Here is a 22,623-nt window from a genome sequence, read left to right on the forward strand (position 1 = left end):
TTTGTTATAAATAAATCTAATAAAAATGTGATACATTTGTTTGACCGGTTCCGCGTTCAGTTTTTTCAACGTTTGGTGTCTGCTTACAAATTAACAAAAAGTTGGTTTAAAAAATGTACCTGCTAGCTAGTTGATATTTGATTCGACTTCAAGCCTAACAAGTATTAGGAAATATATTATCTTTTCTAGTAAGAATACTGCTTGATCGAATCTGGTTAGTTTCACCAGTTCCGAAGCAAGTTCCGGTGCACATAACGTTACAAATGCCATTTGTAATATTAATTTGACTATTTTTGCGAGCTAATACTTAAACTAAGTAAGTACAACTGCCAACTTTCAGTCTGATTTATTATTTTAATATTCATTCGGGGTATACATGTATATGGTATTGCAATCTTTAAAGCACCACCATGCTTGGCGTGAGATGAAGTAGAACTGCAATTGCATTGAATGCATTTGATTTTTCTCATTATTTCTGGAAAGTTCTGTTTAAAACAAGGTCTTATACAATGTCCAAGATGAAAATAAGTTTTTTGTTTTGCAATAATGCTTGAACAACACTAGTTCTAGTCCCATTACTGGTAAATACTTTTTTATAGATAATCTATGTTTTTAATTTTGTCCATACTGACAAACGTTCATCTTTAGTTTAAATAATATCTGTCAACACTGACACAGACATCCATGTCCATGTTTTGTTTTGATCTATATTCTGCATTTTATTTCATTATTCAGCTTTCAGAGATAAATGTATATTAATATTACACTACACGTACAGTACTTTTTATAAAATAATAACATGGTAGGATATTTTAAGTTACGACTTTCCTACTATATTATATATATATAGTGGCCTACAGTAAACGCATTTTAAATAAATGATTATAATTTAATACATATACCTCAAATGAAATGTTGGCACACTTTCTTACATATATTCATTCATATATATTTCAACATTAAAGAACATTTTATTTCTGATAAGAAAACGCGGAAACGTTTTCAGTTGGGTACAGTCCGTCATCAAAAATACATGTACGTGTTCGGAACTGTTCAAAAATAGGTCTCCTGGTTTAAACAGTTATGAATATATTTATGTTTTACTTTTTTTGCAAATATTTTTGGATGAAGTCAAGATAACAATGAAAATCTCAGAATGAAAATGATGAATAAAAGAATGATTATAAACATACCAGAATGACAATGAAGATTTCAGAATGATAATAAAGATATTTGTTTATCAAAAGTTCATTGTCATTCCAATATCTTTATTGTCATTCTCATACGCTTCATTATTATTCTGATATCTTCATTATAATACTGATATCTTCATTTTCATTATTATACATAATTATACTGAAATTATTATCATCATACATTTGCACCTATACACAATTCACAAGCAGATCCTCCACAAAACTATAACTTAAGAAATTAGTTACCTGCTTTTTCACTGCCTCCGTGGTCGAGGAGTTAGAGTCTAATCCAGTTACTTGTCTGGCGTGGGTTCGATCCCCGGGAGATGCTTTGATAGTTTTAGCACGGGAGGAATTTTAGTACTGTGTAACTATCCAGGAACGATGGTTAGGAAACTACCCGCCTATATGATTGAAATATTGTTTGGGGAAAAAAGCGTAAAATGAAACAAACAAACAAACAAAACCTGTTATCGAACCCGTTTTTGATTCTGTGGAATATTTATTTTAATGAACACGAAACAGTTTAAACTTAAAAATAAAGAATAGGAAATAATTACAGCTGCAATTATATGATATCATGTGCCATACATACAGGGGTTAAATGCACCCGAGGTCGGTTTCAGAAAAAAATAAAGATATAATAGACTCGATCATCTTTGGCAAAATACTTTTAATTCTACCAAAGGTTTATGTCGGATTTTTATTACTTCACAACAGCAGGTGTCAAGTGCTGTGTGGCAGTTGTAAAAGTTGCCCTTTCTTCAATTCCGTGTTATTTATATTTTTCTGGTCTTCGGATCATTTGATACCAGCACTATTAAGTGTTGAGAAAATCGAGTACGCTTAAGCCGGTGCTAGGGGGGGCGTGAGGAAGTTGCTCTTTTTCAGTATCCCTCATGAACAGACTCAATCAAACCGAGTCTGCAATTCTTATGTAATTTTGTTGTGATTAATGCTTCCGAGGGATAACTTTCTTTCCGGATTTTTCAAAACAAGAGAATGCTCAAATTGTCTTTCGGGAGCTGCTTTCTTATTAGCAGGGTTAAAGTCGATGTAGGCCTTTCCCTTAAAAATAACGCCATTTTTTAACAGATCACAAAGACGACATTCAGCTCTATTGATTGAGGAAGACTCAGGTGTCGCGCTTTGCTCCTTTAATACAGGTAAAGTGATTAGAGCAAAGATGTATCCATGAAATGGTAATGAACGTAACCTTGTAAATGTTACACCCATTCATGTGATCACTTTATAGAGAAAACAGAAAACGTTGTTTTTTTGGACAGCCGCCGCATTTTAAAAAAAATTTTTTTATTATGTTTGGCTACCTGAAATATGCAATTTCAAAGGGAATTTATCCTTGTAAAAAGATTATATAAATGCATGATTAGTCTCTCCCTCATATTGTTTATTACCGAATGTACTTGTAAATTAAGTATTTTGATACATACATGTTTTAATACGAACAGTATAGTCTCCCTGGATTATTTTTTATCGCCCCATAATGTAATTTTTTTCAGTATTTCTCCTAATGATATTTATAAATTATATATGTGACAGGGCATTTTTTTCTGTCATATCAATAAAAAATAAACACAGTTACACACATTTAATTTAACTGGACCTGTCATAAATCATTCTATGGGTGGGCTAAAGAGGTACATAATTATGTATCTCCACTTACATAGTGATGATAATATAACTTGATTCCAACTTGGTATAAAACTTTATTCCAAGTGATTCCAACAAATGTTGCCAACGGGGCACCGCTCAAGCCAGTGCTAGGAGGCGTGAGGGATGTAGAACATTTTTACTATTTCAAAAGGAATAGTGATTATATGCTTCCAGAAGATCAAACTTTTTGCTGATTTTTTATAGTACTTCAAAACAGCAGGTGTCAAGTTCTGCTTGTAGCAGCCGTACTATTTCAGTGTTGTTGTTGTTGTCTTTTTTTTTACTTTCTAGACTTTGATTCCAACACTTTTGTGTGTTGAAAATTATTAAGTACTACTCAAGCCGGTGCTATGGGGCGTGAGGGGAGGTTGTACTTTATCATCAATTCTCGTGTACAGACTCGATAACAAAACAATGAGAAACAAAGATCAATGCAAGGTGACATCCACGGAACGCAGTCCCCCGACACAATCAAGTCCATACCAGCAAACCGAGTAAACTTTTCAAGTAATTTTGTTGTTATTTATGCAAGATTTCTCAGACTTACTTATAATGCACCCGGATCATAGAATAACATTCAGCCTTTATAATATATACTATAAGGAGAATACTCGGATCATATCACATGCAGTGACAATTAACGTATTTACAAAATTGAAATAATTTGTATAAAGGCATATGTGACATCTTATAACTGTAACGACTTGTATATATCATGTGTTAATGCATTTTGTAGACTTGTCGATTGCGTTTTATCTTACACGTTTTTTCACGAGTCTACAGTGCATATATATTTTACAAACGTTATTTCCCAAGTCAATGTCTCGTTCCTAGTACAGGCTAGTACAGTGCATATATTTTATTAACGTTTTTTTTTCATCAGTCAATGTCTCATCCCTAGTACAGTGCATATATGTTACAAAAGTTATATCACCAGTCAATGTCTCATTCCTAGTACAGTGCATATATTTTACAAACGTTATTTATGTACTGGCAGCTTAGTCTTTGCTATATATGGAAATAGTGGGAAGTAAATATTTGACAAGGTTTATAAACCAACTTGTTCTGCAAGAGAGGAAAAACAAATGATACACAAATCACATTTTGTACAATCTTTTATTAAGAAAAGTCACACATTCATGCTATCAAAACCAATCAAACAAACATGATTTATTTAATAGTACTACATTAATAACAAAAACAATATAATGCTCTCTATGAAGCTTCCATGATAAGATCATATACAGAATACTGTTTTCCATAAACAATTCATGTTTTAGACAGTCATGTTTTTGTATATATGTATATGTACAATCGACATATTCGAGCATGAACTTATCTTAACTTCATATACGGTAGTATTGTTTTAGCATAAACATGGCCAAAACAATAAATATATAAGTTAACCAAGTATATGTAATTAAAGGATTATAAATGTATGAGATGGATTTAATCATACAATATTCACTAAACAGACATAGTTAATATATAATGTACAATTGACATAACATATTACAGCATGAACTTATCTTAACTTCATATAGAATTGTTTATGCATAAACATGGACAATATAGATTTGTTATTAGTACATGTAAATTGTATGTTTACAAATATACTAGAATTGTAAAATCTATATTCCAAGTCACAAACAAACATGTCTGATGCATAAGTTCACAAGACATAACAAATCTTAAGCATGGAATAAACATAAACATTCATATATCTAGTTAACAATTAATAACATCTTCATGTAATTATATGTTTACTTATATACCAGATGAATTTACTCTACATATACATTTAAAGTTTACAGGCACATTTCGCCTCAGAAATGAATATATTTTTATTTTTGTAAAAGGGCCAATATGTGTTTTATAATGTTGTAATAATATATTTAGACCAAGTGCTATTCTTATCACCTGCCAAAAAATTGAGTTTATTAATATAGATGCAAAATGTAAAAAAAAAAAATGTTATTTTACTTCCATATATAATACTTTTTCACCATACTTGTACTGGTTGCTAAAATGCAAAAGAAACAAAAGTTGGCTTAGATATATGGCCTATGAAAAAAGGTTAAGGACACCGAAAATATAAACTTTTGAAAAATAACATACTGCATTTTCTAAGCTTAATGGGCCTTTAAATCAAACATGAATAAATGCAAAACAAACATAGGATGGCTCTGGTATATAGACAATGAAAAACTCTTTGGACACAATTTTTTTTTAGCTTTTTAAAAATAAAGTGATTGTATTTTTTAAGGTATAATGGGCCTTTAAATCAAACATGTCCCAAAATCTTTCTTTATATAAAATTATGTTATCTTATTTTCATAAAAGCATTGCAATAGCATGTCACTTAAACAACAAACATGTATATATATGTTATAATATGTTTACATATGCACTTGATACATTCATTCATTCAGAATAAAGGCAAAGACAAGTGTAACATATGTTTACATATAACATAATCTAAATCTTGGTATAATTTATACTAACCATGAGCAAGCATAAAAATCTAACATACCTTTAATAAAATGTAGTTATATCATTACTGTTTGAAAGCATAAAACTTCATTTTAGCATCGTCCGAACCCATACATTCAGATTTTACTGAACTACATTCATCACGAATGAAGTGTATTCATAACCAGTATGCTTTAATTACCCAGGATGCATTTTAAGACAGTATATTACAACATATCTTTTTAGTAATTTCGTGTAACATATGTTTTACAATACATGTAAACTAACATATCATTATTATGCTGACATCAGCAGAAATATAACTTATATATGCCTTTAATGTGATAATGTCTTGGTACTAAAATATGACAAATTGTTTAATTAAAAAGTTCTAATTCAACTGTTTCATAAATATATGAACATAAACATCTGATAGTATATAACTTTATAAAATATGGCTGTCTGTGTGAAAGAGCATATTGGCAACCGAGAGCTGGTATATATCCCTCAGGTATAGCTGAGACTTATTATTTTCCTGAGGGGCAACTGAGAACTGACTTATGCCGAGAACTGGAATACATTCCACCCATTGGGGGTAACCGAGAATTTATATATATCCCCCTAGGGGCAGTCAAGAACAGGTATATATCCCTGAGAACTGACTTATGCCGAGAACTTATCCGAGGGGTAGCTGAGAACTTGTTTGTATCCTCGTGGGGCACCTGTGAACTGGTATATATCCCTACGGGACACCTGTGAACTGGTATATATCCCCAAGGGGCAGCTGAGAACTGGTATATATCCCTAAGGGACAGCTGAGAACTGGTATATATCCCCAAGGGACAGCTAAAAACTTGTATATATCCCCAAGGGGCAGCTGAGAACTGGTATATAACCCCAAGGGACAGCTGAGAACTGGTATATATTCCCAAGAGACAGCTGAGAACTGGTATATATCCCTGAGGGACAGCTGAGAACTGGTATATATCCCCAAGGGACAGCTGAGAACTGGTATGTATCCCCAGGGGACAGCTGAGAACTGGTATATATCCCCAAGGGGCAGCTGAAAACTTGTATATATTCCCAAGGGGCAGCTGAGAACTGGTATGTATAAGGAAAATCAATGACTCCCACCCCCCCCCATATTTTTGACCCTTGGGAATTTATTTGAACACACTTGGTAGACACTGACTAGACAATGTTTTATGCCAACTATTTAAGCTCTATCTCTTTCAGTTTTTCTATAAGAAAATTTTTATGTTTTTTCTTTTTGTTGCCATGGCAACAAGAGTTCTGTATGGAATTAAATTTTTTGAAGAATTTTTTAAGTTGACTACCAAAGGAACATTCTTGTGAAGTTTTAATGAAACTGGCTTAGCGGTTTATGAGATGTTGTTTAAAGTAAGAATTTACGCTGGACGGACGCTGGACAAAAAGCGATCACAATAGCTCAGTATGTCACTTTTATTTGTCACAGGTGAGGTGAGCTAAAATTCATATTTACATCTATGGTGTATAACATGTTTTGATTAAAAATTATGTTATACTGTCTATGTAGTAACAGTATATACTAGTACATATAAATTTACAGCAAGGTACATCTATACTTGCCTTGTGTTTAAAATTATCATTCTAACATAAACAACAAAAAGTTCACTTAAAGGAGCTCCACTGAGGTCCAAAATCCAAACAATAAAAAATAAAAATAGAAAATCCAAAACTGATTAATCGGGATATTCAATAAAGGAAAAAATGATACTAAAGAAATATACTCGGAATGAAATTGAACATCGATATTAATGAAGTGCAATTTTCAGACGGACTTTAGCTATAAACATTTAAACACTGTTGACAGGACATTGTGCTTGACTATCCACAGTGATAGATAATGCAGAATTTTCTAACTTCAAAAAGGGAAATAATTCTGCCAAATATCTATGTGCTCGGACAGTGACTTCCTATTACTCTCATATATGTGTGTGAAGTTCTAATCCACTCTTATACGTAAAAACTTAACCAAGATTTTTTAAGTCGTAAAAGGGGAATAAATATGAGGAAAAAATATGAGAGGTATGGGATTTGTGTTAGTCATGTTAAAGAACAAGAATGTCAATTGAAATTTTCATTCAGTAGTTTTTTAGATACCAACTTGCACACATAAAAGTAACCTAAATTTGACGCCAATGCGGTAAGTACTATTATAGCATTAGCTATTCATTGAATAGTCGAGCTAAAATGATTACTAGTGTTTTTGGAAAAACAAAGTAAGCAAATAATAATCTGAAATTTTGCATACAAATTTAATACATGAAAAATAATATATCTTCTTCAAATAGTATGAAACCTCAACAACATAACTCCTGTCCTATCATGTCAAGAAATTAAGAAAATATTATCCTCAGTGGAGACCCTTTAACTATACTGTTTGAATAATACTGATTAACAGTATTAACTTGTACACATTAATGGTTTTCAGAATTACAATTTGTAAATTTTTACAATCTTTACAATATAAAACAATCCAAGAAGGAATGTCTAAAATATAACATGTAAATGGTCCTCATCTCAATGAAACAATTTACTTGTCCTATATATCATCTAACAGGTATTTATATATAACATTCCATTGTCCTATATATAATATAACTTGTGTTGATATAAATAATTCCATTGTCTAAATATTGTATAACAGGAATTTACATATAACATTCCTTGTCTTACATAACATATAACTGGTATTCATTAATACCATTCCATTTTATAACTGGTATTGATATATACCATTTTCTTTGCATATTTAACATATAATAAACATATATGGCATTTTTATATACCAAACACTTATATCCTATATATCATATAATTGGTATTCATATATACCATTCCATTGTCCTAAATATCATATAACTGGTATTTATATATACCATTCACTTGTCCTATATATCATATAATTGGTATTCATATATACCATTCCCTTGTCTTATATATCATATAACTGGTATTTATATATACCATTCACTTGTCCTATATATCATATAATTGGTATTCATATATACCATTCCCTTGTCTTATATATCATATAACTGGTATTTATATATACCATTCCCTTGTCCTATATATCATTTAACTTGTATTGATATATACCATTCCCTTGACATATTTCTCATATGACCGGTAATTACATACCATTCCCTTGTCCTATCATATATTATATAATATAACTGGTATTTGAATGTTATATAAATTTATCTTTTACTTTTTCTGACCTTGTACATTAAATTTTTCCATTCAAATTGCTTATTATATTTACTTATTCATTAATTTATTTACTTGCTAATCTATTTATCTATTTATGTATTTATAATTCAAACAACCTATTACTTTTTCAAATTATACTTTTCACAAACTATCCCTGATCTTTAAAAAAAAAACAGTTACCTATATTTTCTTTATATTTCACTGCATTTCTTTCATTTATTTATTTAAATACACATTTGAATATTACTTTCATCAATTTCAATATTACTACAATGATCAGAAATTGATATTTAATGAACTGTTTTTGATGATTGTTATTTATCATATTGAATTACATTTATTATTTAACATATCAATATGTAACTTTTATATATTATTTTTGCTGATAATGTTTATTTTAATAATTATGTCTTTTATCATGAAATAATTTAGATTAAGCACTATGTTAACTGCATGTATTCTATCTCACTATGTTAAAAATTCAGATCATTTTTTTGTTGAAAATGAAAAACCAAATTATCATCTCTTTTAATAATTTAGTTTAACACTTCATGTATTCTAAATTGATACTTTTATCCCCTTTTTGTTGAAAATTCAAACAAATCATCTCTTTTAACATGCAATAATTTATGTTTACTACAAGTTTACTTTTTTGTTGAAAATACAAACCAAATAGTATCATCCTGTTTAACATGAAATAACTGATCCTGATCTTTTACATACTGTATAGCAACATTTCCCTTCCCTCCTCTAAGTCCTTGTAATGTCAATGTAAACATACCATCATTAAACTCCTCACCATCTCCTGTTATATAACAGTTAAATACTCTCACATCTACAGTATGAGGAATACCAGGAAGACTATCAATAAACTTCTGCCATGTTGTCAAACTCATTATGACATTTTGAAGCATAATGTACTTTAAACTCTTCATCTCTGAAGGTAATTGTGTTATATTGTCAGTAAACCTACAATACCATAACTCAAGCTTACTGAGATTGTGTAACAATGGTAATACTGTGACTAGTCTCTTTGTTATGTTGGTATGATATAATTGAGATTTATTGTAATAATCTTCATACAATTTGAGTTCTTTTAATTTGTTAGATTTTCTAATAATATCAAATATTTTCTCATAATTACCATTTTTCAATTTACAAAATGTAAATATTTCAAGGTTTGTAGTATCAGCATCTATCACACTAACAGTCTTATACAAATGAAGGTACTGAAGTTGTTGATGTTTTGATAAATTTACATCATGCTGCTTCATACACTCACATTTAACTTTATAAAGATGTATTTGTTCAAGATGACTTGTTCCCTCAAGAAAATTACAAAATGTAGTAGTATCATCATGACTCATTGTTATATCAAACATACTACTCATATTACTTATTGCTACAAGATTGTTCATACTAGGTAGGTTACTAACAACTGTTTTAAACACTGGGTAATACTTGTCAGTGTAAGAGTCATCAAGAGACAGAGACAGAGATTTTAATGTTGAAGTATTTACTTTAATTGTCTCACAAACACAATTGTTCATCTCATTAATCGTCGGTTCATTACTCTGTGTACTTGATATCATTTGTGATACAGATGCATATCTTATTTCAATTTTTTCAAGATGATGAAACATTGGTAAATATTTTGTTAATTTAACATTTTGTGTGCTGATGTAACCTACATAAATAGACAGAACATTTTGTGTGCTGATGTAACCTACATAAATAGACAGAACAGTGTCAGGAACAATGTGTTTCTGATCAATACCTGAACAAACAATATCACAAGACTGATCCCATCTATCAATGACCAAATCTCCTATATAAAACACAGTATTACTTCCTATACTACATGCTGCATTGAATTCTTCCATTGAGTCAAACATAAGCTTTTGAATATCAGTAATACAACTATGGTCGTCATAAATTCTACTATTTATTGTTCTCCTGTATTCCTGAACACGAGAGTCTTTTGACACAGTATCATATATGTATTTTGAAACATGTGTTGCTAATCTTGGATCTAGACCACATAGCATAATAATTACATTTGACTGCTCTAATATGTCATTGACTGTTGAACATTTCTGAAAAACCTCATTAATAAACTTCTTGGCTAATTCATTATTTCCTGCACTATCTGATGAACACATTTTTGCATTGAAATTGATACAAATATTCACTGCAGCCAGAAATTCTTGCATTGATTTGTGAATAAAAGAGAACAATGAGCTTGGTGGTTCTGATACAGATAAACTTGGACATTCATCTTCTGTCATTATTCCAAGTTTCAAGGAATTTTCTCTTACTTCATCTGATATTTCGAGTTCATCAAACATACAAATGTCAAATGTCAAAGATTTATCCTTCGGACAATTAAATAGTGTCTCATAAGCCAACTGTGACACTTCATAAATGAAATGGCGATTTAATCTTAATTTGGTTTTATCAGCTAAATATTTAGGAAGATCTACTTTCTGGGTCCCCTTCATGAGTCGAGTACTTGTTCCTGTAGTTTTCATGTCATTCCATGTGAAGAATAATTCTAACATACCGGTGTAGATGGCACATCTTGAGGTTTTATCGAGTTTACCATCAAACCATAGACATATCAGTTGGTGTAGCATAATTGGTACCTTTTTTAAACTTTCCAGAGACTTTTCTTCTAGATTTTCCCTACATTCTCTAGCTTCTTTATTGGCATGTCTGCTTACATTTAATTGTGAGACTGTTCTATCTACCATTTCCCTTTCACATCTTAGATCAAACCCTTTCAGTTTCAGTGATTGTTCAATCTCCACATCACTTGATCTTAATGTATGAAATTTCCATGGCCTTGAAGTTGTTACTATTGTGTACTCCTTAAAGATGCTATGTTCTGGGACATTTTCAGAAGACCATTCATCTAAGCCATCAAGCAAAATCATAACTCTAGAGGATTCCTCTTCAAGAAGTGTGTTTAACATTTTCATTTGATAACGTTTTAGAAGCATTTCATCAATGCCAATGTTTTGATTATACTGTCTAAGAGGGATGTAAAATACAAAATCAAATTTCTTCATCTCTTTTACACCATTGAATTTAAGTTCATAATTTTTGCTATCATATTCAGAGTCATAAATGTTAAATTCAGAGTCAGTTAAGTTAGTATAAGAGTCATCACTGTCAAATTCAAAGTCAGTATCAGAGTTGTCACTATGGGATTCGGAGTGTATTAAGTCACCATCAGAGTCGTCACTATCGGATTCAGAGTGTATTAAGTCACCATCAGAGTCGTCACTATCGGATTCGGAGTGTATTAAGTCACCATCAGAGTTGTCACTATGGGATTCAGAGTTATATAAGATATCAGAGTCACCATTGTGGGATTCGGAGTGTATTAAGTCAAAACTGTTATCCTGAATGACATCACTGTCACTTCCATTTTTCTTAATGCCACCCACATGTTTTTCATCTCCAGGTTTCTCGTTAAGATCTTGATGTGTCTTACTGCACTCTTTGTTTTCAATGTCTCTACTATGTGTCCCCTTTACCTCTTCATTTACAATGTCACAGCCCTTTTTTTCATATTCTTCAAAATCACCTCCTTGTTTCTCAGTACCACCTTCATTGTCATTGACACCTCCAGCTTCATGTTTTTCATCATCACCTCCATGTTTTTCACTGTCACCTTCAGGTTTACTACTGCCACCTGCATTTTCATTGCCAGCTCCATGTTTTTCACCATCACCTCCATGTTTTTCACTGTCGCCTTCAGGTTTACTACTGCCTTCTTCATTTTCATTGCCATCTTCAATGTCAGCTCCATGTTCTTCACTGTGTGACAAACACCAACAGTTCACCAGATATTTACAAAAACTAGTTTTTCCTGACCCTGCATCTCCTAGAACATATACAGATTTTTGGGGGACTCCGTTCTTTGTGAAGATTTTTGACATTGTATTAACCCTCACTTCCTTTGTCTCCCCCTTTTCTCCTTTTATTTCCCTCGTTATTTTGGGCCTAATATAAATCTCATTAAAGCTACATTTTTCACTTTTTGGTTGTAAAGGTGTTGTAGGAACTTGCAGCAGGGTTTTGTGATACTGTTCAATCAGCTTTTTCCGCCATTCTGTAATTTAAATGATTATATGACATCAAATTGTTAAGAACAAATCAATGAGTAAATGATACAGAAAATAAGTATAGGTCTGGACAGATTATCGCAGAAATATATAAAAGAAAAAGAACAGATCACAGGGGGCCTCATTGAAATGTAACACAAATTAGTAAATCAGCAAATATTGAACAGACTGAAGCTAGTTAATGACAACAATCACAACATTAAGCCTTTTCATATTCTATACAACATACCTGATTTAGCCTTTCACATTCTATGTAACATACCAGATCTCGCCTTTTCATATTCTATATACCATACATGATTTAGCCTTTTCATAGATTATATTACATGCCTGATTTAGCCTTTTCTTATTCTATACAAAATATCTGATTTAGCCTTTTCATATTTAAATCACATACCTGATTTAGCCTTTACATATTCTATATACCATACATGATTTAGCCTTTTCATAGATTATATTACATGCCTGATTTAGCCTTTTCTTATTCTATACAAAAATATCTGATTTAGCCTTTTCATATTTAAATCACATACCTGATTTAGCCTTTACATATTCTATATACCATACATGATTTAGCCTTTTGATAGATTATATTATATGCCTGATTTAGCCTTTTCTTATTCTATACAAAAATATCTGATTTAGCCTTTTCATATTTAAATCACATACCTGATTTAGCCTTTACATATTCTATATACCATACATGATTTAGCCTTATCATAGATTATATTACATGCCTGATTTAGCCTTTTCTTATTCTATACAAAAATATCTGATTTAGCCTTTTCATATTTAAATCACATACCTGATTTAGCCGTTACATATTCTATATACCATACATGATTTAGCCTTTTCATAGATTATATTACATGCCTGATTTAGCCTTTTCTTATTCTATAGAAAATATCTGATTTAGCCTTTTCATATTTGAAAAACATACCTGATTTTGCCTTTACATGTTCTATATAACATACCGGATAGAACCTTTTCATATTCGATATAACATACCCGATTTGGACTTTTCATATCCTAAGAACATACCTGATTTAGCCTTTTCATATTTAAATCACATACCTGAATTAGCATTTACATATTCTATATAACATACCTGATATAACTTTTTCATATTCTATATAACATAGCTGATTTAGCCTTTTCATATTCTTAATACATTTGAAGCATACCTGATTTAGCCTTTTGAAATTCTAACTGTTTTTGTTGAGGAGAATCTTCTTCCTTGAGTCTTTTTATCTCCTACAACATAAATAATAATACAAATAATTATGTTTAATTCGGTAATTTTCAAAAATGTTTTTTTTCTTCTTTAAATGTATTGTATGTATGTATCAGTAATATTGGCATTTTCAGTTAGTCTGTGTCCCCAAGTCATTCTACGTTGCAATATATCTCATAAAAATCAAATCAAATTTCCTTATTTGAAAATCAATTTTATTGCATTGAAGGAATCCTATATGGAGCATCTTTTAATTTGACATTTTAGGTGCATTAGTCCCTTTTTAAATTTCTTCTAGATATTGGAATTGAGGGACAATCGCTCACCTGAATATGAATATTCTCCATGACAAGGAACAAGTTATATATTAATACAAATGAAAGCAGATATAAAACAAAATCTTAAACTGATATCACAAAGTTCATATTTGGATCTGAAATAGTGCATGTGTAACAAGAGGGTCATGATTGCCCTGAAGTCACTCACCTGTATATACCCCCCCCCCCTGGGGGGGTCAATGTAAACCCCAAGGGCTTTTATTTTATCAAACATGGTAGACATCCATTAGAATATGTTTCATGCTAAATATCTAAGCTCTAGCTCTTTAGTCTTTTTAAAAGAAGATTTTAAGTTTTTACTTCACACATATAGGGAACAAGAGCTGTCACCCAAGTGGCAAATGCTACCGAAAAGCATTATTTGACTCGACAAATCGTCTCTATGTTGTAGACATTTATGCCAAGATATTCTTAAATCCTTCAAAGCATGACAAACTTACAGCCCGGACACTATTATATGTACCTATTAATTCTAATTGTGATAAATTAAATGTGATACTTCAAAATGATAGTGTGACCTTGACCTTTGAGGTAGGGACGTGTTTCTTGGACGCGAAACAACATATTGATGTGGTAAACAATTGTGCCAACTTAATTTAAAATCCCTCAATGTATGACAAAGTTACAGTCTGATCACGAATGAAGTGGGGACGCACAGACGGACGGACGGACGGTCAGACGGATGGTGCGATTTTAATATGACTCCTTTCCGGGGCATAAAACAATGAACCCCAGGGGGTCCAATTTTTACCCCAGGGTTTTTATTTTAACAAACTTGGTAGACATTCACTCAATGGTGTTTCATGCCAAATATCTAAACTGCAGCTCTTTGGGTTTTTAAAAAGGAGATATTTTAATTATTTACTTTACACAAAAAAAAAGGAAAATCAATGACTCCCCGCCAAGACGGGGCCAATTTTAACCCAAGGGCTTTTATTTGAACAAACTTGGTAGACACCCATTAGAAGATGTTTCATGTTAAATATCTAAGCTGTAGCTGTAGCTCTAGCTCGTTGGGATTTTTAAAAGAAGATTTATTAAGTATTTACTATACACATATAGTTAAAAACAATGACACCCCTGGGGCAGGGCCAACTTTGTAGACACTCACTAGAAGATGTGCCATGCTTAATATCTAAACTCTAGCTATTTGGGTTTTTATAAGAAGATTTTTTAAGTTTTTACTAAAAACATATTAGGGAAATCAATGACCCCTGGGGCTGGGCCAATTTGAACCCAAGGGCTCTTATTTGAACAAATTTGGTAGATACCCATTAGAACACGTTTCATGCTAATTATTTTAGCTCTAGCTCTTTGGGTTCTTTAAAAGAAGATATTTCAAAGCTTTTACTATATGCCAAGACCCACTGGGGCGCTGCCAATTTTGACCCCAGCGCTTGTATGTGAACAAACTTGGGAGACACTCTCTAGAAGATGTTTCATGCCAAATATCTAAGCTCTAGCTCTTTGAGTTTTTAAAAGAAGGTATTTAAAGTTTTTTTTTTCTTTTGGTTGCCATGGCAACCAGAGTTCTGCATGGAATTAAATTATATGGTTGCCATGGCAACCAGAGTTCTGCATGGAATTAAATTCTTGAACAAATTTTAAAGGTGACCACCAAAGGAACATTCATGTGAAGTTTGGGTAAAATTTGCTTAGTGGTTAATGAGAACATGTCATTTAAAGGATGCCGGACAAAAAGCAATCACAAAAGCTTACCCTGTCAGCTAAAAACTTTTGCTAAGGGCTTCGAGCACAATTTTATAAACAAGAGGGCCAAAAAGGCCCTAGATCCCTCACTTGACCCATCGAACTCATCCAAACAATTACCTAGACAAGCATTCTGACCAAGTTTCATGACAGGTAAGTCAAAAATGTGACCACTAGAGTGTTAACAAAGATTATTCATATTTGCCAAGTGTGACCTAGTTTTTGACCCCAGGTGACCCAAATTGACACTTGACCTAGAAATCATCAAAATAAACTTTCCAACCACTATACAGGATACTTGGATCAAAATAGTTGCCACCAGAGTGTTAACAAGATTTTTCTTTTTTTAGCTCCTGTGAGCTAGTCTTTCATCCCAGATGACCCATATTCGAACTCGTCCGAGCAATTACCTAGACAAGCATACTGACCAAGTTTGATGATGATTGAATCAAAAATGTAACCACTAGAGTGTTAACAATGTTTTTCTATTTTAGCTCTAGTTTTTCATCCGAGATGACCCATGTTCAAAATCATCCGAGCTATTACCTAGATAAGCAACCTGACAAAGTTTGATGATGATTGATGCAAAAATGTGACCGCTAGAGTGTTAATAAACAAGCGGTCCTACTAAACACTGCTAAGGACTGCTAAGGACCGCTAAGGACTGCTAAGGACTGCTAAGGAGCCACAAAGAACTACTAGGGAGGCACAAAGGACCTTAAAATACCTCCTAGGGCATTCTTATAATATATGGTAGTATGTTTAGTGAAAAAAAAATTACAATTTTAAGAAAAAATATTATTTTGGTGAAAATTTTATGAGTTGCCGGACCGCTAAGGACTGCTCAGATACACAAAAGACGGCTAGGGAGGCACAAAGGACCTTAAAATACCTCCTAGAACATTCTTATAATATATGGTAGTAAGTTAATAGACAAAAATGTATTATTGTAAGAAAAGATATAATTTTTGTGATAGAATTTATGCTTTCGATGAGTTGCCGGACCGCTAAGGACTGCTCAGATACACAAAAGACTGCTAGGGAGGCACATTTTTTTTTTTTTAAGGACCTTAAAATACCTCCTAGGGCATTCTTATAATACAAGGTAGTATGTTTAGTGACAAAAAATGTATTATTTTAAGAAAAAATATCATTTTAGTGGTAAAATTTATGTTTTTGAAGAGTTGCCAGACCGCTAAGGACTGCACAGGTGCAAAAACAACTGCTAGGAAGGCACAAAGGACCTTAAAATCCCTCCTAGAACATTCTTATAAAATATGGTAGTAAGTTAATGGACAAAAATGTATTATTGTAAGAAAAAATATAATTTTCGTGATAGAATTAAAAAAAATTTATGCTTTCGATGAGTTGCAGGACCGCTAAGGACTGCTCAGGTGTGCAAAGGACTGCTAGGGAGGCACAAAAGACCTTAAAATATTTCCTAGGGAGGCACAAAGGACCTTAAAATACCTGTGAGGGCATTCCTGTAATACATGGTAGTATGTTTAGTGACAAAAAATGTATAATTTTAAGAAAAAATATAATTTTGGTGATAGAATTTATGCTTTCGATGAGTTGCTGGACCGCTAAGGACTGCTCAGGTGCACTAACAACTGCTAGGGAGGCACAAAGGACCTTAAAATCCCTCCTAGAACATTCTTATAATATATGGTAGTAAGTTAATAGACAAAAATGTTTCATTGTAAGAAAAATTTATAATATTTGTGATAGAATTTATGCTTTCGATGAGGTGCAGGACCACTAAGGACTGCTCAGGTGCGCAAAGGACTGCTAGGGAGGCACAAAAGACCTTAAAAAATTTCCTAGGGAGGCAAAAAAGGCCTTAAAATACCTGTGAGGGCATACCTATAATACATGGTAGTATGTTTAGTGACAAAAAAATGTATAATTTTAAGAAAAAATATAATTTTGGTGATAGAATTTATGCTTTCGATGAGTTGCTGGACCGCTAAGGACTGCTCAGGTGCACTAACAACTGCTAGGGAGGCACAAAGGACCTTAAAATCCCTCCTAGAACATTCTTATAATATATGGTAGTAAGTTAATAGACAAAAATGTATTATTGTAAGAAAAAATATAATTTTTGTGATAGAATTTATGCTTTCGATGAGGTGCAGGACCGCTAAGGACTGCTCAGGTGCGCAAAGGACTGCTAAGGAGGCACAAAAGACCTTAAAAAATTTCCTAGGGAGGCACAAAGGGCCTTAAAATACCTGTGAGGGCATTTTTATAATACATGGTAGTATGTTTAGTGACAAAAAATGTATAATTTTAAGAAAAAATATAATTTTGGTGATAGAATTTATGCTTTCGAGGAGTTGCCACACCGCTAAGGACTGCTCAGGTGCACTAACAACTGCTAGGGCGGCACAAAGGACCTTAAAATCCCTCCTAGAACATTCTTATAATATATGGTAGTAAGTTAATAGACAAAAATGTTTTATTGTAAGAAAAATTTATAATATTTGTGATAGAATTATGCTTTCGATGAGGTGCAGGACCACTAAGGACTGCTCAGGTGCGCAAAGGACTGCTAGGGAGGCACAAAAGACCTTAAAAAATTTCCTAGGGAGGCAAAAAAGGCCTTAAAATACCTGTGAGGGCATACCTATAATACATGGTATTATGATTAGTGACAAAAAATGTATAATTTTAAGAAAAAATATAATTTTGGTGATAGAATTTATGCTTTCGATGAGTTGCTGGACCGCTAAGGACTGCTCAGGTGCACTAACAACTGCTAGGGAGGCACAAAGGACCTTAAAATCCCTCCTAGAACATTCTTATAATATATGGTAGTAAGTTAATAGACAAAAATGTATTATTGTAAGAAAAAATATAATTTTTGTGATAGAATTTATGCTTTCGATGAGGTGCAGGACCGCTAAGGACTGCTCAGGTGCGCAAAGGACTGCTAGGGAGGCACAAAACACCTTAAAAAATTTCCTAGGGAGGCACAAAGGGCCTTAAAATGCATGTGAGGGCATTTTTATAATACATGGTAGTATGTTTAGTGACAAAAAATGTATAATTTTAAGAAAAAATATAATTTTTGTGATAGAATTTATGCTTTCGATGAGGTGCAGGACCGCTAAGGACTGCTCAGGTGCGCAAAGGACTGCTAGGGAGGCACAAAAAGACCTTAAAATATTTCCTAGGGAGGCACAAAAGACCTTAAAATACCTCCTAGGGCATTTTTATAATACATGGTAGTATGTTTAGTGACAAAAAATGTATTATGTTAAGAAAAAATATAATTTTAATGATAAAATTTATGTTTTCGAGGAGTTGCCACACCGCTAAGGACTGCTCAGGTGCACTAACAACTGCTAGGGAGGCACAAAGGACCTTAAAATCCCTCCTAGAACATTCTTATAATATATGGTAGTAAGTTAATAGACAAAAATGTATTAGTGTGAGAAAAAATATCATTTTTGTGATAGAATTAAAAACAAATTATGCTTTCGATGAGTTGCAGGACCGCTAAGGACTGCTCAGGTGTGCAAAGGACTGCTAGGGAGGCACAAAAGGCCTTAAAATACCTGTGAGGGCATTTTTATAATACATGGTAGTATGTTTAGTGACAAAAAATGTATAATTTTAAGAAAAAATATAATTTTTGTGATAGAATTTATGCTTTCGATGAGGTGCAGGACCACTAAGGACTGCTCAGGTGCGCAAAGGACTGCTAGGGAGGCACAAAAGACCTTAAAAAATTTCCTAGGGAGGCAAAAAAGGCCTTAAAATACCTGTGAGGGCATACCTATAATACATGGTAGTATGTTTAGTGACAAAAAATGTATAATTTTAAGAAAAAATATAATTTTGGTGATAGAATTTATGCTTTCGATGAGTTGCTGGACCGCTAAGGACTGCTCAGGTGCACTTACAACTGCTAGGGAGGCACAAAGGACCTTAAAATCCCTCCTAGAACATTCTTATAATATATGGTAGTAAGTTAATAGACAAAAATGTATTATTGTAAGAAAAAATATAATTTTTGTGATAGAATTTATGCTTTCGATGAGGTGCAGGACCGCTAAGGACTGCTCAGGTGCGCAATGGACTGCTAAGGAGGCACAAAAGACCTTAAAAAATTTCCTAGGGAGGCACAAAGGGCCTTAAAATACCTGTGAGGGCATTTTTATAATACATGGTAGTATGTTTAGTGACAAAAAATGTATAATTTTAAGAAAAAATATAATTTTTGTGATAGAAATTAAGAATTTATGCTTTCGATGAGGTGCAGGACCGCTAAGGACTGCTCAGGTGCGCAAAGGACTGCTAGGGAGGCACAAAAGACCTTAAAATATTTCCTAGGGAGGCACAAAAGACCTTAAAATACCTCCTAGGGCATTTTTATAATACATGGTAGTATGTTTAGTGACAAAAAATGTATTATGTTAAGAAAAAATATAATTTTAATGATAAAATTTATGTTTTCGAGGAGTTGCCACACCGCTAAGGACTGCTCAGGTGCACTAACAACTGCTAGGGAGGCACAAAGGACCTTAAAATCCCTCCTAGAACATTCTTATAATATATGGTAGTAAGTTAATAGACAAAAATGTATTAGTGTGAGAAAAAATATCATTTTTGTGATAGAATTAAAAACAAATTATGCTTTCGATGAGTTGCAGGACCGCTAAGGACTGCTCAGGTGTGCAAAGGACTGCTAGGGAGGCACAAAAGGCCTTAAAATACCTGTGAGGGCATTTTTATAATACATGGTAGTATGTTTAGTGACAAAAAATGTATAATTTTAAGAAAAAATATAATTTTTGTGATAGAAATTAAGAATTTATGCTTTCGATGAGGTGCAGGACCACTAAGGACTGCTCAGGTGCGCAAAGGACTGCTAGGGAGGCACAAAAGACCTTAAAAAATTTCCTAGGGAGGCAAAAAAGGCCTTAAAATACCTGTGAGGGCATACCTATAATACATGGTAGTATGTTTAGTGACAAAAAATGTATAATTTTAAGTAAAAATGTAATTTTGGTGATAGAATTTATGCTTTCGATGAGTTGCTGGACCGCTAAGGACTGCTCAGGTGCACTAACAACTGCTAGGGAGGCACAAAGGACCTTAAAATCCCTTCTAGAACATTCTTATAATATATGGTAGTAAGTTAATAGACAAAAATGTATTATTGTAAGAAAAAATATAATTTTTGTGATAGAATTTATGCTTTCGATGAGGTGCAGGACCGCTAAGGACTGCTCAGGTGCGCAAAGGACTGCTAGGGAGGCACAAAAGACCTTAAAAAATTTCCTAGGGAGGCACAAAGGGCCTTAAAATACCTGTGAGGGCATTTTTATAATACATGGTAGTATGTTTAGTGACAAAAAATGTATAATTTTAAGAAAAAATATAATTTTTGTGATAGAATTTATGCTTTCGATGAGGTGCAGGACCGCTAAGGACTGCTCAGGTGCGCAAAGGACTGCTAGGGAGGCACAAAAGACCTTAAAATATTTCCTAGGGAGGCACAAAAGACCTTAAAATACCTCCTAGGGCATTTTTATAATACATGGTAGTATGTTTAGTGACAAAAAATGTATTATGTTAAGAAAAAATATAATTTTAATGATAAAATTTATGTTTTCGAGGAGTTGCCACACCGCTAAGGACTGCTCAGGTGCACTAACAACTGCTAGGGAGGCACAAAGGACCTTAAAATCCCTCCTAGAACATTCTTATAATATATTGTAGTAAGTTAATAGACAAAAATGTATTATTGTAAGAAAAAATATCATTTTTTTGATAGAATTAAAAAAAAATTATGCTTTCGATGAGTTGCAGGACCGCTAAGGACTGCTCAGGTGTGCAAAGGACTGCTTGGGAGGCACAAAAGACATTTATATACCTCCTAGGGCATTCTTATAATATATGTTAGTATGTTTAGTGAGAAAAAATGTATAATTTTAAGAAAAAAATATAATTTTGGTAATAGACTTTATGTTTTTTCGATGAGTTGCCAGACAGCTAAGGACTGCTCAGGTGCGCAAAGGACTGCTAGGGAGGCACAAAAGACCTTAAAAAATTTCCTAGGGAGGCAAAAAAGGCCTTAAAATACCTGTGAGGGCATACCTATAATACATGGTAGTATGTTTAGTGACAAAAAATGTATTATGTTAAGAAAAAATATAATTTTAATGATAAAATTTATGTTTTCGAGGAGTTGCCACACCGCTAAGGACTGCTCAGGTGCACTAACAACTGCTAGGGAGGCACAAAGGACCTTAAAATCCCTCCTAGAACATTCTTAAAATATATTGTAGTAAGTTAATAGACAAAAATGTATTATTGTAAGAAAAAATATCATTTTTTTGATAGAATTAAAAAAAATTATGCTTTCGATGAGTTGCAGGACCGCTAAGGACTGCTCAGGTGTGCAAAGGACTGCTTGGGAGGCACAAAAGACATTTATATACCTCCTAGGGCATTCTTATAATATATGTTAGTATGTTTAGTGAGAAAAAATGTATAATTTTAAGAAAAAAATATAATTTTGGTAATAGACTTTATGTTTTTTCGATGAGTTGCCAGACAGCTAAGGACTGCTCAGGTACACAAAAGACTACTAG

General features: G+C 32.7%; 1 protein-coding gene across 2 annotated transcripts; it reads right to left on the reverse strand.

Moving 5' to 3' along the window:
* Positions 1 to 8,815: 8,815 nt before the first annotated feature.
* Positions 8,816 to 14,203, reverse strand: LOC132749236 (uncharacterized). Of its 2 annotated transcripts, XM_060738955.1 has the most exons (3): positions 13,918 to 14,203; positions 10,327 to 12,720; positions 8,816 to 10,287 (listed from the first exon to the last, which is right to left on the reverse strand). In XM_060738955.1, the coding sequence occupies exons 2-3, from the start codon at positions 12,545 to 12,547 to the stop codon at positions 9,245 to 9,247; spliced, it is 3,264 nt and encodes a 1,087-aa protein (XP_060594938.1). In that variant the 5' UTR covers positions 12,548 to 12,720; positions 13,918 to 14,203; the 3' UTR covers positions 8,816 to 9,244. The 2 variants fall into 2 exon arrangements, with proteins under 2 accessions (XP_060594938.1, XP_060594937.1); XM_060738954.1 differs by having other exon boundaries at positions 8,816 to 12,720.
* Between the last annotated feature and the right edge of the window lie 8,420 nt (positions 14,204 to 22,623).

Source organism: Ruditapes philippinarum, unplaced genomic scaffold, assembly GCF_026571515.1.
Source record: "Ruditapes philippinarum isolate M1 unplaced genomic scaffold, ASM2657151v2 ctg12866_1_1_1_1, whole genome shotgun sequence".
Lineage (NCBI taxonomy): Eukaryota > Metazoa > Mollusca > Bivalvia > Venerida > Veneridae > Ruditapes > Ruditapes philippinarum.